The 16,204-nt window shown below is 46.0% G+C and overlaps 2 protein-coding genes across 4 annotated transcripts in view; both read right to left on the bottom strand.

Annotated features, from left to right (window-relative positions):
- The window catches only part of LOC132571165 (zinc finger protein ZFP2-like), a 475,317-nt gene that overhangs the window by 73,484 nt on the left and 385,629 nt on the right, over positions 1-16,204 (bottom strand). The gene's annotated exons all lie outside the window — the stretch shown is intronic.
- LOC132571152 (E3 SUMO-protein ligase KIAA1586-like) lies at positions 3,236-14,644 on the bottom strand. The gene is made up of 6 exons (XM_060237828.1): positions 14,422-14,644; positions 12,229-12,709; positions 11,871-11,985; positions 11,275-11,345; positions 10,666-10,792; positions 3,236-6,089 (listed from the first exon to the last, which is right to left on the bottom strand). Exons 1-6 carry the CDS (start codon positions 14,436-14,438, stop codon positions 3,394-3,396), a joined length of 3,507 nt encoding a protein of 1,168 aa, XP_060093811.1. The 5' UTR covers positions 14,439-14,644; the 3' UTR covers positions 3,236-3,393.

The following is a 16,204-nucleotide window of genomic DNA, read 5'->3' as shown; positions in this document are numbered from 1 at the left end:
AAACTCAGGTTGTGGCTACTAGCCACTGATGAACTTCTGCTCCATATGTTTATCCACTTGCCCTCTTGAAACTTCCTGGAGCCAGTTATGTGTAAGGTTCAAGAACCACCTCAGTGTTGGCTCCATCCTGCCCCCAGGCTGACCATCACATATCTGGCCCAGGAATTGTTTGTACACCATTTGCCAGAACAATTCTGGTTGAGATTGTGCAAGGCCTTTGGTTTAGAGAAAAAGGGTGAATTTTGGAGGGAGGCAGAGAGCCTGAAAATGACTGCTTAAGGGTGCATTCATTTTCCCATTCATGCTTGTTCTCTACCCCAGGGGTGGCCAACGGTAGCTCTCCAGATGTTTTTTGCCATGATGGGAGTTGTAGGCAAAAAAACATCTAGAGAGCTACCATTGGCCACCCCTGCTCTATCCTATTTTGTTAGTAAAATCTTGAAAGACCACATTTCTTTGATCTTTTTTATTTTTTGGTATGGAACATTATTACTGGCTAGAATTCACCCCTTTTTGGGTGGACAAGACTGGCTAGCATAGGCAACTGGACGGGAAGTGGTGGCTTCGTGAAGGGATTTGGGTGTGTGTGTGCTGGAGAAATGTAAGGGGATATTTTCTCAAGTATAAAATCGTTCCAGAGCTGGATTCTCCAGCAATCTTTGTCCCAGTGGGTGTCCCCAGTCAGTGCAAAGGCAGGCCCCATGTGGATCAAATAGTGATGCCTGGGGCTGTTCCAAGTGGAGAAATGGCATGGGTGAAGGCCACAGTCCTCTCTCCTCACTGATGGTCTGTTGGGATATCTGGTTAATATAGTAGAGTTTTGCCCAGTCACAGAAACGTGAGACTGAGTGCAATAAATAAATCTTCCAAGCAATATATTGTAAGACAGAGAGAGAGAAATATTACATCTATTCAAGTAGATCCAGTTCACATTCAGGTTGCAGACAAAAGACGACAAAATGCAATAGCAAATAGTTCACCCTGTGCATTCCATGCATTCTATAAGATGAGCCTCTTTTGAACTTGTCAGTATGCATTGTCTAGGTAGGGAGTTTATTATGCAACTTTTAATGTTGATCATATTGTATCTACTTCTTGAACTTTGCCTGTCTGAATCTGATCCTAGGATAATGGTATAGATGTGTTATTATAGGATTTTGTCTGGGGGGATTTGAAGGGTTAATATTTGTGAATATCTGACTGCACTTGTTGTATAGTTTTTTAAAAAGAAGTTTAATTAAAAAGAATTAAAAAGAGAAAACAAAAAAGACTAGTCTAAAGGTACTTTCTGTAACAAAATGGCCAGCTTGTCCTGCATTATGTGTGTGGGAATAAGAGGACATTGTCTCTACAAGAGACCTGCATATACATGTTTTTCCGTAACTCCATGTGAGTGAGAGGACATAGCCAAACAGAGAGAGAGTGGAGGGGTCAGAGGGCAGCTCCCAAGGAGATAACACCTATTCACCCTTAGAGTGATGTAGCGCTCCCCCATTCTCGAGGCATGCTGAGTTGCTCACTCTAACGCTGTCAACTCATAACTCTGGGATTCTGCCTGTGGGCCTTTTGCCCCACACAGAACATTTCTGAGCCTTCTCCTCTGCCTGGACTCCTCAATGGTTAAGGACAGATGACCCTGTCTTGGGGGATCCAAGCTAGCTTGATCTCATCAGATCTCAGAAGCTAAGCAGGGTCAGCCCTGGTTGGTATTTGGATAGGAGACCACCAGGAAATTCCAGGGTCATTATGCAGAGAGAGGAAATGGCAAACCATCTCTGAATGTCTCTTGGTTTGAAAACCCCACAGGATCAACATGTGACTTGATGGGTCTTTTGCAGGAGTGGCCAAATTTTCTTAGCATAAGAGCCACTTAAAATAAACAGCAGATGTTTGAGAGCCACAAGACAGGAAGGCGGGCAAATAGATGGAGGAGGGAGAGATGGAAAGAAAGCAACTTTAACTTTAAATGCATTCTCCAAGCTGCCAACTGGCTTGGAGAAGTGATTTAAAGAGACAAATGTCTTCTCCAAGCCATCTGACAGGGTGGTGGGGACTTTTGAGAGCCACACGATATGTGTGACAGAGCCACACGTGGCTTCCGAGCTGCAGTTTGGCCACCCCTGGTCTTTTGCTTACACACACAGAAAAAGGTAAACCAATCTTGAATCTTCTTCCACCCACACAGTACATCCTTGCTGTAGGACACAGGTTTAGTCTAGAAGGGAATTAAAAGATGGCCAGAGGCATGTTGCTGACATCACAAAGGAAGTGACATCATGTCAGTGACTTCCTGGCAACATTCTGGTATTTGGGCAAAAGCTCTATAGTTTTCTGCCAAAACACCAGAGCCTCACCCAGAAATCGCTGATGTTATGACATCACTTCCTGTGTGATGCCAGCTATGTTGGCTAGGCCTTCTTCTTTCTACTGGTAACTCCTCCCCCATACTCTGCTAGTTGCCAGGAGGGAGCTAGCAACCCTAAGGGGAAGCATGAAACACAAAGCTTCTTGAAGCTATCTATAAGGTTTGCCCTCATTGACCACTCCCACGCTTGGGGCAGAACCCGGACCCCTGGTTTACCACAGAGTTGGGTGACCAGAAGAAATGTCTAGAAACGATGCTGGCAGAGAACTGGTACTGGATCTGGTCGATTATACTACAGAGTGTTGGAACTCAGTCCTAAAATGGCTGACTGACTCTATCTTAGTAATAGTAATGTTGTTTCTGCAATGTCATGCTGAGTCATGCTGCATCATGATCCAGCTGTTACCTGTTACTGAGGTAAGGTGGGATGACCTCACCTGTAATTAGGCTTTGTGCTGACTCACAGAGCTGATGCAACCTTGCATGATTGGTACGTGTACTTAGGGAAGCTCAGTGAGCCTGCTCAGTCTGCCTGTAAGGATTGTGGGTACTGTGAGGCCCACTGTCTGGGTGGCAGCGAACACTGCTGGTGTTGGATCCTAGGCTACTGTGCTTGGATCGTGCTGTGTATACTTACTGCTGTATACTGTTATCTACTGAAGTGTGTACTGATTACTGTGTATGACCTTGGCCTGGCAACGACTCTGAATATTGGATACTATCCTGGTAAATATATCTACCATTGAATACAGCTGTTTCTCTTGTCTATTAATTCCTGTGTTTTGCCTGTCCCTCTCCTTCAGCTCTTTTGCTGCGTGCAAAATACTCTAACACAGAGGCATCCCACCAAAAGAATGATGAATTCAGTGGTGAAAGTGGCAAGTTTCCAAACTTTTAATATTATATTTATTTTAAAAGTAACACTAACAGTAACAAACAAATATCTCAATAAGCACTCTGGAACTTTGGAAAACTATACTGAAATAGTGAGACAAGTCTTTAAATCTAAATTGGATTATTTAACAACCTCAATCATTTGATGAGGACAATCCCTCCAAAAGTTCCCAAAATGGTGACAGGTCACCCGTTACTTCTGTTCTTTTCTGGTCCTCGCTTTGGGTCGATAAGGCAGGCTGATGACCTTGAAGCAACCACTTTCTAACATAGTACGTTGGGTTGAAGCCCGTTAAGGGAGGTCCGACCATTCTGATAAATAATAAATTCTGCAGTGTTTCGATCGACAAGGAGGACCTTTCTGGGGTGGCAATCAGGTTCATCTGGGAAAATCCCCTTGCACACTCGCTGGAGGAAATGGCTATTGTATTGAGAGTGTGCTGAATCTGAGCCAGTTCCTTGGGCACTCCTTTTCTCAATTTCAGATGGCCCCTGAAGGCTCTAACGGCTTCTCTTTCACCGAGCCGAAATCTTCCTGCCAACGTCCGTATTTCTTCTTCTCCGAAGAGAGGGTTGTCCCTAATGCTTGTCGGCCAAGTCTCAGAATCCAGGACTCTCGCACACTTTGACAGGTTTACATCTTCTTCCGAAAGCAGTCTTTTCTGAAGAGAAATTTTAAGTTGATCGTAGAATACAACTGGGGAGATTGGTGGGTTGTCGGCTCTATTATTTTTACGCAATGGGACACCCTTAAACTGAAGACTTTCTGCCGCTTCAAGTGCTTCCTTGTAATAAGGACCTGGAGCGGTGCTTCTCAGCCTACAAACATCAAGAACACACTCAATCTTGCAGTGGGCCTTGTACATATCGATGTTTCTCTCCTGCAAATCTAAACTCAGTTCCGACAGCTCTTGCAAAGTGTCACAAAACAACCCAAGTTCCAAAATAAAATCAACCGACGTCATCATTCTATGAAGACCCTCGTACGTGCTTTCCCCCTTTCCGCCTCTCCCTCCTTGTGATCTGCCTTTTCCCAAATGAAGCACTAAGGCTTTGTAATCCTGCCAGACGGCCAAAACGGTCCTGTAGCTGGATGCAACCCAACTGGTGGAAAGAACCCTTCCTATTTTTAAAATCTCCGTCTCGAGTGCAGCTGCACATGAGTTGAGCTCCCTTGCGTGTTTCAGAGACGTATGATACACAACGTACAATTTGTCCAAAAAATCTCGCACTCTATTGATGCCAGAAACCTCTCTCACAACATCATGTACTGATAATTCCAGCCGATGGCTGGCACAATGCCATAAAACAACGGCAGGGAATCTATCTTTGAGAAGTCTCAAAACCCCTCCGCGGGATCCCAGCAACACTGCGGCACCATCACTGGTCAACGAAACTAAGTTTTCCTTAAGAAAATCTTCAGTGAACCCTAGCGACTCAAGCTGAGACATCAAAGTGCTGAATATTCCATTTGCCGTCACATCTTCCAGCTCCATCAAGGCGATGAAGAGATTTGCAGGGGCTGGCATGCCTATTTCCTTCATGTAGGTACGAATGTACACTAACAGTACAGATTCCTGACTCACAGTAGTGGATTCCTCAATTATCAGTGAGATTTTACTCCTTGAGTCGATAATCTTTCCGATCACCAGACGTCTCATTTCACGGCCAATGTGATTTAAAATATTTATACACGCATTAGCTGAATGCCACATTGTCCCCATGTCGACGCCATTTAATTCTTGTAAATCAATTTCACTTTCAAAATCATTAAATGGCTGGTTGCTTTTTGCCAACTTATATACAGTACGGAACACTTTACTGGTGATTTCTTCCTCACTTTCTAGTGACGGATGACCTGCTTTTACGGGCCTTTGTTTTTTCCCCTTTTCAAGTATTTTAACTGCAGCTTTATGATTACCGCTTTCTCTGTGTTCAAAAATCTTTTTCCTCAGAGATGTTAATTGCTGCTTCCTGCTGTCACCATATGGTGTTACCGAACATTTTACCCATTCTCTGGAAAGCCGTATCGCTCCAGTTTTCTTTCCTTCTAAACCTCTCATCTTTTTGCACACGGAGCAACCCAACTTGGCGTCACAAAAAAACAACCAATTGTTTTTTTCCAAAAATCTATCTTTCTGTTCCACAGTCCAGCAACTGGGCCATGAGCTTTCCGTGACTTCAGAGGCTGCAGCAGAAGTCCCAGACTCACTTGTTTCAGTCTGTGAGCTCAAATCTGTATTCTCGTTACCTGTTGAGAGTGTCGATCCATTCTCTGAGCAAATAAACGGCGTCTCTCCTGAGTGAATCCTTTGGTGTTGACAAAGGCCTGATTTCTGTGGGAGGCTCTGGCCGTGGTCTAAGCAGCTATCTGGTTTCTGTCCTGTGTGGGTTCTTTCATGCTGGTGAAGATTGCCGCTCCAACTGAAGCTCTTTCTGCATACTGTGCATTCAAAAGGTTTCTCCCCCGTGTGGGTTCTTTGATGCTTAAGGAGCTGCGATCTGTACCTGAACTTCTTTCCACACTCCAAGCAATGATGGGTCTTCTTTTCAGGATGTATTGTCAAATGCACGTGATATTGGGACTGATCTGAGAAGTTCATTCCACACTCCAAGCATTTGTATGTTTCCTCCATCATGTGAATTGCTTCACAGAAAACCCCCCTTGGGCAAGGAATGGTTTTGCCACTCTTCTCAACCACGTGGCTCCTTTTCTGCCTCTTGGATCCATCTTGATTCCTGAGGCTTCTTTTCACGTCTTCATATCTGATTTCACCTGGCAACAGATGACGCAGTTCCTCGTCGTCCTCATTCCCTTGATCATCCCCTGCTGGAATAAAGACAAAGATCCTATTAGCTCCCACACAAGGAGGTCTGATCTGCGCTTGAATATCTATTCACATTTGTAACATTTCTAGAGTTTCTTTTTGCTGCACTTTGAAGTGTACCGAAAATGGACAATTGAAAATCCTGCTGCATCAGAGAGGCTTGCTTTGCACACTGATGATTTCTATAATAATAATAATAATAATAATAATAATAATAATAATAATAATAATAATAATAATAATAATAATAATAATAATAATAACAACAACAACAACTTTATATTTCTATCCCGCCCTCCCTGCCAAGGCAGGCTCAGGGCGGCTCACAGCATAAAAATACATTATACATCGAGTTATACTTATAAAATCATGGTTAAAACAAATTACAGATTATATTAAAATTAACATTAACAATATGGTGCTATAAACATTAGATCTTCAATAGAATTCAGTAACTAAAAGCATTTTCAACGGCACTTCCTAGCTTGTCGTTAGTTGAAGGCTATTTTGAAGAGGTGGGTCTTACAGGCCCTACGGAATTGATCTAAGCATCGTAGGGCCCGTACCTCCTCTGGGAGTTGATTCCACAGCAGTGGAGCTGCAATAGAGAAGGCCCGATCCCGGGTGGCCTTCAATCTGGCCTCCCTTGGCCCAGGGATATTCAGCTGGTTTTTTCCAGCTGACCTCAGCGCTCTCAGGGGCTCATATGGGGAGAGACGGTCCCTCAGGTAGGCAGGTCCTCGACCATATAGGGCTTTAAAGGTGATAACCAGCACTTTGTAATGAACTCTGTATACCACTGGCAGCCAGTGCAGTCCGCGTAGCCCTGGCTGTATGTGCTCCCACCTTGGGAGCCCCAACAACAGCCTAGCCACCGCGTTCTGCACCAGCTGCAGCCGCCGAGTTCGGCTCAAGGGCAGCCCCATGTAGAGGGCGTTGCAGTAATCCAGTCTCGAGGTGACCGTAGCATGGATCACCATTGCTAGGTCACGGCGCTCCAGGAAGGGGGCCAACTGCTATCACTCCTCACCTGAGGGAATCCTTTGATTTGAACTAAGGGCCATTTTCCAACTGAAGGTCTTTTCACAATCTAAGCAATTACATAGTTTCTCTCCTAAGGGAATTTGTTCCTGGGAAACATTCCTTCTTTCTCTGGAATATCCAGAATTTAAGGATACCTCTAAAGCAGGGGTGTCAAACATGCAGCTTGGGGGCCGAATCAGGCCCCTGGGGGGCGCCTATCAAACCCCTGAGCAACTGGCTCTTATCTGCTTCCTGCTCCCTCTCTCTTGCTTCCTTCTGCATTTCAGCTTGCTTTGCAAGGCTCATTCCATCGCACAGGAGCTATAGAGCAAAACCTCGATTTTCTACATTGGTTGAGGCTCCTCCCCCTCCTGGTCCCCTGGGGAGGGAGGAAAAGAGCCAGAGCTTCCTTTGCCCAGCTCTCTAGATCCCATGGGAGAAGTACAAAGAATTACATTTAAGACCAACAAGCCCTAATGTTATAAGCTTTTTAAAAAAAATAAATAAATAAAAATCTTTAGTTGTGTTTGTCTATGTCCTTTAAAAAGTTTATATCTCTGCTACCTAATCTTAAATACACATGGCCTGGCCTGACAAGGTCTCATTTATGTCAGATTTGGCCCTTATAACAAACGAATTCAACACCCCTGCTCTAAAGGGATTGAGAGCCAAAGCTTTGCTCAGCCCCAGAAGTCGTTTCCGAGCTTTGCAGATCAGACGGTGGCTCAGTGGTAGAGCATCTGCTTGGTAAGCAGAAGGTCCCAGGTTCAATCCCCAGCATCTCCAATTAAAAGGGTCCAGGCAAATAGGTGTGAAAAACCTCAGCTTGAGACCCTGGAGAGCCGCTGCCAGTCTGAGTAGACAATACTGACTTTGATGGACCAAGGGTCTGATTCAGTAGAAGGCAGCTTCATATGTTCATATATATTCATCTCAGGTCTCAGAAGGCCTTCCTCCCTCTTTTCCCAGTGTGCTTGACAATTCTACCAAGCCAAGAGTTGCTAAGTAGAAATCTCCCATGGCTGTTTTTTTGCCCACTCCCTTGACATAACCATGGTGGATATCTACTCTTGGCCAGATCACTTGGTGAAGGAAGACTCTCTCGCGATTCTCTTGAGAAACTACCGGCCCTCCTTGGGACACAAGACCTCTCTCTGTCTATCCCCACTGCAGTGTCTCTCACATTACTGGTTTCTTCAGGAGAGAAAGAGATTGTTCTTAGACTGGGAAGGAAAGAAATTCCAGGAAGAGGAATTTCCAGAAGGATGGAAACATGGTCAGGACCAAAGCCCACAGTCTTGAACAGCAGAAAGGAAACAGACCCATTCCAGAGCACAGTCAGAGTGGATGATGGTAGTCCTATCCAGCCAGGGGGAGGGGCTTGTTAGAAAGGTTGGCAACTGAGAAATTAGGGTCTGGCTCCTTTCAGAGTCTTTCTGTGGCCCTCTCAGCCCTGCCTTGACCACAGGTCATAGAACAGAAAGGCTCAATGGGCACCCGTTTATAAGACAAAGAAATGGCAGGAAACATGGGAAGAATTCATAAGACTAGTAATATTTACAATCCAAAAGCGATATGGAGTTAATAAATATTTTAATTGCAGCAGCCAGACTAACGATAGCTTCAAACTGGGTAAATTCTTCTCCACCCTTATTGGAACAATGGATTAATAGATTGTGGGAATTATTTGTTCTAAATAAAATCGCATATAAGTCTGTTGATCTTTCTATTGAGCAATATGAACATTGTGTGGTAGCAGTTTGGTTTCCTCTAGTATCGTATTTAACTGAGCATGAGATTGTACCTAATAACTCACTCTAGAAAAAGTTGATCTATTTTTGATGTGTTTTTGTTTAATGTTATTTTCATATGTCTGACATATTGTATGCTAATTTCAAATTGTGATGATTATACCAGTGTAGACATTTTGTATTTATTACTGGCAAATGATAAAAACACTTTTCATTTATTTAAAATATATATATATCTGAAAATACAGGAAGACTAAAAAACTATTGAATGCGTATAGCAAAATTACAGAAAGACGCTAACAAATCCATGCAACTCAAACCACTCAGCGACAAAAAAAAGTCTTTCAAACAGAGTACCAAAGAAAATTGGCAGGTGAAAGATGGGAAAGCTCTCTCCAAAATGACAGACTCTGGAAGACTCAAATTATGCCGAGGTCCCTCGCATAATGATCGTTTCAACATGGAATAATCAATCAATCATTTTATTTACTGTATATCCCGCCCTCCCCGCCGAGGCAGGCTCAGGGCGGCTAACAACATCAGTCAATACAGTGAGTTATACAATGATTTAAACAATAGCTAACAATTAAAATTCTAAAAACAATAAAATTAACATCTTGGTGCTATTCCAGCAGGTGACAAGAATCATTTAAGCAGTCTCTCAGTCTTTTAGTCGGTGAAGGTTTCACCAAAGAGGATGGTCTTGCAGGCCCTGTGGAACTGTTCAAAGTCCCGCAGGGCCTGCCACTTCTTCCGGGAGCTGGTTCCATAGGTGTGGAGCTACAACGGAGAAAGCCTGGGTACGGGTACTCTGCAGTTTTGCTTCCTTCGGCCCGGGAATAGTCAGCAGGTTCTTCCCTGCTGACCTCAGTGCTCTCTGGGGTTCAAGTGCCTTTTTCAAGGGCTGGACTTCTTCCTCAATATTAATTTAAGTGGTAATTAATATTGAGGAGGTGTTTGAACATGCAGGTCCTGTTGTGTCCACAGAATACATTTTTGAAGGCTTACCGTTCCATGTAAATTAATATTGAGGAAGAAGTCCAGCCCATGAAAAAGGCACTTATTTTGTGTTGAAACGATCATTGAGCGAGGGGCCTCAGCGTTGTTTAAGAGTACCGTTTCAGTCTTCCAGAGTCCGTCATCTTGAAGACAGCTTTCCCATCTTCGACCTCAGGTCGTAACACCTTCCTTTGCTTGGATTATGGTCCCAGCCAGCATTCCCTTTAAGCCAGGGGTGTCAAACTCATCTGTTAGGAGGGTCAGATCTGACATACATGAGAACTTGTCAGGCAAGGTCATGTCAGTCCGAATCATAGGTGTACTTATTTGAGATTAGGTAGCAGAGATATAAACTTTATAAAGAACACAGACAAACACAATTAAAGATGGGGAAAATACCCTTAAAATAAAACATGCTTAAAACGTTAGCACTCATTGGTCTTCAAGGTGCTTCTGTTGTATTTCTCCCATGGGATCCAGGAAACTGGGCAAAGGAAGCTCTGGCTCTTTCCTTCCTTCCCCAGGGGACCAGGAGGCGGGCGAGAGATCCTGGCAAAGCAAGCTCTCCCCCACCCCTCCTCCCCAAGAGAGGAGCCTCAGCCAATGCTGAAAATAGAGGTTTCGCTCAGGAGGTCTGTAGCTCCTGGACAATTGAGCAAGCCTGGCAAAGCAAGCTGTGATGCAGAAGGAAGCAAGAGTGCCTTGTCAACTCCTGGAGGCCTCCAACTGGGCTGAGGATACCTTGGTGGACCTCAAAATGACATAAGAGTTCGATTCATGTATCATATGAAAAATGAGCACCTACCCCAAAAGACCACGGTCTGATAGTTCTCCCGCATGACTTCTCTATACAGAGCTCTTTGACCCGGATTCAGCAGGGCCCACTCATCCTCTGTGAAATACACGGCCACCTCTTCAAATGAAACTGGAGGCTGTGGGGGGGAGAAGCAGATTTCCTCATTAGAGATGATACCAGACAGAAACAGCACTCAGGAATGGAGCATTCTACGAGGGTTTAGAGCAGAGGTGGCCAAACTTGCCTAACGTAACAGCCAGACAGAATAAACAACAGATGGTTGAGCGCCACAAGACATGAACATCAGAGGTAGGTAGGTAGGTAGGAAGGAGAGGCGGAAAGAAAGCAGCTTTAACTTTAAATGCATTCTCTAAACTGCTGGCTGGCTTGGAGAAGTAATTTAAATAGATAAATGCCTTCTCCAAGCCGGTTGATGGGGCAGTGAGGGCTTTGTAGCTCCTGAGCCACAGTTTGGCCACCTCTGGTTTAGAGTTTGGCCTGGGGAAAGGGAGGGGTGTTCACATCTCCTCTCATGCAGACTTCTTAGCATCAACTGCAGGAAAACAGTCCCTGGAGAAAAGAGGGGGACCCAGGCTGTCCCCTGCTAATCTCTCCTACCCGGATTGGACGCACGGAAGTCATTTCCACACCTCTGCAACGACAACGGCTCAACAGCATCTCTCCACTGTCTGTAAGGGAAAGAAAAGTGGAAGAGGAGGTATCACTAGCCTTGACTTCCTGTTTCGTTTGCTTGTCTGAATACTGCTTCTTGCAAAGCAGAATTGCAGGCAGGAAAACCCTATCTACATGCCAAAAAAAATATTACAATGATTTTTAGTAAACTGCAAGAGAGGTGGAAGAGAAGCGGCAGGTATTCATGAGTCTCAAGGGGTTATAAATGCTGTCAATGTCTTTCAGACTTCTGTGCGACTTGAAATGTGCTCTGTGAACTCCAGGGCTCAAAAATAGGACAGCATCCCTGTTAGAGCAGATCAAAGGCTGAGACATGCCTTTCTCCTACCAGTAGCTCCCTCTCCAACCCCCCATTGTGTCCGGGCTTCTGGGAAGAAAGGAGAGTATGTGGAAATGATGTCACAGAAGTATGGTTTCTCTTGCTGTGCGCAAAATTATTTTCCTTCCTTACCGACCTGAACCCTTCTACCCATCAGTTTCATGGGGTGCCGTAATCCCATCCAGGCTCAAGGCACCCTTACCATGTGAGACGGCATCTTGGGCACACTCCTGGGCCTGCGTCCTCTGCTGTTCCTCCAGTGGAGCTCCTTCTGCCTCAGAGCACTCAGCTTCCATATTCACGGATGGTCCCCACATCTGAAACAGCAGCAAGAGAGATGGGTGAGAGAAGAAATAAAACAGGCCAAGGAGATGGATCCTGCCCACTCCAATGCTCTTTCACGCTCCTGCATCGACCAGCAGAGCTGCTTCAACCACAGGGTCAAGAATTAGGGTTGAGCTTTCTTCGAAGCATAGTGATTTTTCCAGAGGTAGAAGTATTTGGGAGGGAATCCTTAGGATGAGGTCGTTGCTTGAAGTAAGCAAAGGAAACCCCCTCACCTGCTCTGCCTGCCTCTTCTTCTCTGCCTGGCTCAGGAGGAAACCTTTGGCCAGGGCCACTGCCTGGGAACTGGTATCTGGCCCGCACCCTCTGACCCAGCTTGCCATCTCCGGGGGCAGGATGGCCAGGAACTGCTCCAGGATCACCAGGTCCAGGATCTGCTTCTTGTTGTGCTTCTCCGGCTTCAGCCAGCGGTTGCAAAGCTCATGGAGCTGGCTGCAAACCTCTTGGGGCCCAGCAGCCTCATGATAACGGAACTGCCGGAAGCGTTGGCAACGCACACTTGGGATCATCGTTTCCTGAGTCAGGATCTCTGGGGCAGCTCTTTCCCAGAATTCAGCACCACTCTGAGCCTGGATAGGACGGAGGCTTTTCTTTGTTCCTTTGCTAGTTCCAGGTCCTTCTGGATCCTGCTCTGCCATTTCCGTTCCCTTTTCTTGGGGTACCTCTGACTGTAGAAAGATGCTCTTTCTCACGTGGCTATGGAGAGGGAGAGAAAAATATATCAAAAAAGCAGAAAGAAAAAAGTATTGAAGGATTTGTGCTCTGTCACTGACCCAAGGCATGCCACATGCTATATGACATCTGTACAAAGCTGCTGGGAGAGGTCATTGGGAGATATAATTAGATGGTGAGTTTGGGGTGACCCAGGACAAAAATCATGAGGATCCATACTTTAGAACTACATTTTTGCATCTTGCCATCCCCACGATGGTGCTGCCCATAGACTAGGCTGCAATCTACAATATGGCAGTGTTTTTATTTTGTTTTGATGCAGGGCTTTTTTTGTAGCAAGAACTCCTTTGCATATCAGGCCACAACCCTCTTCTGTAGCCAATCCTCTAAAAGCTTACAGAGCTCTTCTTACAGGGTCTACTGTAAGCTCTTGGAGGATTGGCTACATCAGAGGTGTGTGGCCTAGTATGCAAAGGAGTTCCTGCTACAACCCCCCCTTTTTTGATGCAAAAATCATACAAATTCACAAGGATCTGGATCTTCGATTCATGTTTTTGCTGTATTCCATTCAATTTTCAAAACCTTTAATGGCATGAAATGAAACAAAAACATAGACAGGTGAAGCTGAGTTTAAAAAAATGACACTGGCTAGAAAGGCAATTAAGACAATCCCACAGAAAAAAACAACCAAATGTTCATTGCGCTTGCCCAAAATTATGATAGGCCCTATGCAATACAACAGCCAAACACCCAGACCCAAGCAAGCAAACGCCGGGCAACTTCCACTGGAGAGCTGAGAAGGTCAGAAGCAACAAGACCACAAGTTGCCGATGAAACCCACAGAACACAGAGCAACCGAGCAAAATACTGAATCGAGCTCTGACAAGCAACACCCACACAAGTCTGTTCTGAAAAGAAAAATATTCAGTCCAGTGAGCATAAAAGCCCAACACTGTCAAGGGCCAGCAAGGCCCCGCATGCAAGCAAGAAGCCAAAAAGGCAAGGGAAACAAGATGGGATGGGATAGAAAAAGTAGATAAAATGGGGTGGGATAGAAAAGGTGAAACTGGAGGTGGAAAAACAGGTAAGGCAAACAGAGCAAGGTAGAGAAAGGAGGGGGAAGTTGTACCCTTGGGGGCGGAAAGGGAAGAGACCTTCAGGGGAAGCAGCTGCTGTTCCACAAAGTACTGTGCTGGATTCCTGTCTGATGAAGTCTGCTTAAGTTCTAAATAAAAATTGGTTGGTCTTAAAGGTGCAACTTGACTCCTGCTTTGTTCTACTAGATGTATGTTTCAAACACACACCCCCCCCCAATTCAGTCCACGTATTAGATCTGACCTGGTTTGGCACCAGATTTGAGGACCTTTAAAAAATAACTACCAGCGAATCCACGTAGATCCGACGTTTATTTTATTTTTCTGCAGAAGGGAAGGACCAGAGAGGCCTCCAGCTTCTCCAGGTGGGGAAAAGTAGGCCGCTGGGATGAACAGGAGCCGGGGAGGCAGTGAATACTCAGGGAGATGGAGGGGGGGGGCACGTTGCCAAAACGCAGGCATAAAGGGCAGCCGATCGGCGTAAATGATTCCTCTCCTACGATCATATCTGGGACTCCTTTCTTCGCCTCCCTACCACCCCACAGCTGAGAAGTCACGTTTATCTATTTTTTATTTCCAAAATCCAGATGGATTTAAAAAAAAAAAATCCAAAATCCCGCAAGGGCCACCAAGGCTGCTCACCGAATTAAAACAGGCATAAGGAAAAACAAGTTTGCAAAGCATGCATGGCGACTGCAAACTAGAACGCAGACGACTAGAGCAGTCCTCTCTCCCTTCTAAGATTTCAAAGCTTATTCCCCGTCTTACTTGCGAGCAGACTTTTCCAGGATCCGGCCGCAAAGCTTTCCCTTCCCTGCTGTTGCATATCTAAAGCACACACACACACCCCTCCGCTCTCTCCCACAATTCAATTGCTAAATCCGCCCCCCCCCCCGGAAATCAGGTGACCTCCTTTCCAAGCCCGGCGCCTCTCCAGCGAGCTGCTCTGCCTCTTTAACGCTTGCAGCGCTGCAGAAAAATGAAAAAGGCGCCCGGAGCCAAACCGGATTTCAGCCAGGCTGACCTCAGTGGCGTCCGATGCAGCTCGATGGGGCTGCTGCGGAGTAACTCGGCTCCCTCCCGGGGGGAAAAGGGGGGGAACTGAGAAAACTAAGGCACGCTGAAGCTCGCTCACCTAAAAAGTCCAAAGCGGGGTGGGGGGGGCGGAGAGACCCCTGATCCTCCTCGACAGAGGGGCTTGCTTGCTCCCGGGAAAGCGGTTCTAGGATTGCACTGCAAGCCTGCCTGTTCCTGTAGTGAAACAATGGTGATGTCAGGGGGTGTGACCCAATATGCAAACGAGTTCCCCCAGGGTTTTTTTCCTACAAAATAAAAAAGCCCTGCAGTGAAGTTACCTATGTGATACTTTGCATGGGTGTCGGTGTACTAGTTCTGGCTTGGCTCATTGGAGTCTTTAAGACTGAGCTTCCCGGGGACACGAGAATATATGGGAAGCAAGATCCAAATTTCCGCTTCCCCAACCTACAGCAAGCCCCCGCTGGTTCAAATCTCTGCCAGAGCTATGGCTGACCCAAGGCCATGCTAGCAGGTGCAAGTGGAGGAGTGGGGGATCAAACCCGGTTCTCCCAGATAAGAGTCCGCACACTTAACCACTACACCAAACTAAAGCTGCAGTACTGTAGTCCTAAGCTCTGCTCACCACCTGAGTTCAATCCCTGGCGGTAGCTGGGTTTTCAGGTAGCCGACTCGAGGTTGACTCAGTCTTCCATCCTTCCGAGGTCGGTAAAATGAGTACTCAGCTTGCTGGGGGGCGGGGGAGTGTAGATGACTGGGGAAGGCAATGGCAAACCACCCCGTCTGCGTGAAAACGTTGTGAAAGCAACATCACCCCGGAGTCGGAAATGACTGGTCCTTGCATAGGGGACCTTTCCTTTTCCTACTGCAGCTTTGCCACTCTGCGCCATGGGGCCACTTAATTTATGCGGTACCTCACAACTTTAATGCCAGTAGCTCACAATCTTAATATCAGTAGCTCACAAAGCAGAATTTTTGCTCACAAGACTCTGCAGCTTAGAAGGAACATTGTTGGCCACCCTGGCCCTGGAAAGGAGGACCTCTGTCAGCAGGCCTGAATCTAGGATTTTTTTCTGGAGGGGGTGCTGGGAGGGGGGAATGCTAATTTAATAAGTGAAGCATAAACAATAGGAGAGGGGGGCTGGGACCAGGAGAGGTTATGTCTGGCAGGTTATGTCTGGAGAGCCAGTTTGGTGTAGTGGTTAAATGTGCAGACTCTATCTGGGAGAACCGGGTTTGATTCCCCACTCCTCCACTTCCACCTGCTGGAATGGCCTTGGGTCAGCCATAGCTATCGCAGGAGTTGTCCTTGAAAGGGCAGCTGCTGTGAGAGCCCTCACAGCCCCACCCATCTCACAGGGTGTCTGTTGTGGGGGAGAAGATATAGGAG

Source organism: Heteronotia binoei, chromosome 5 (assembly GCF_032191835.1).
Source record: "Heteronotia binoei isolate CCM8104 ecotype False Entrance Well chromosome 5, APGP_CSIRO_Hbin_v1, whole genome shotgun sequence".
Taxonomy (NCBI): domain Eukaryota; kingdom Metazoa; phylum Chordata; class Lepidosauria; order Squamata; family Gekkonidae; genus Heteronotia; species Heteronotia binoei.
This window is presented reverse-complemented; position numbering and strand designations above follow the sequence as displayed.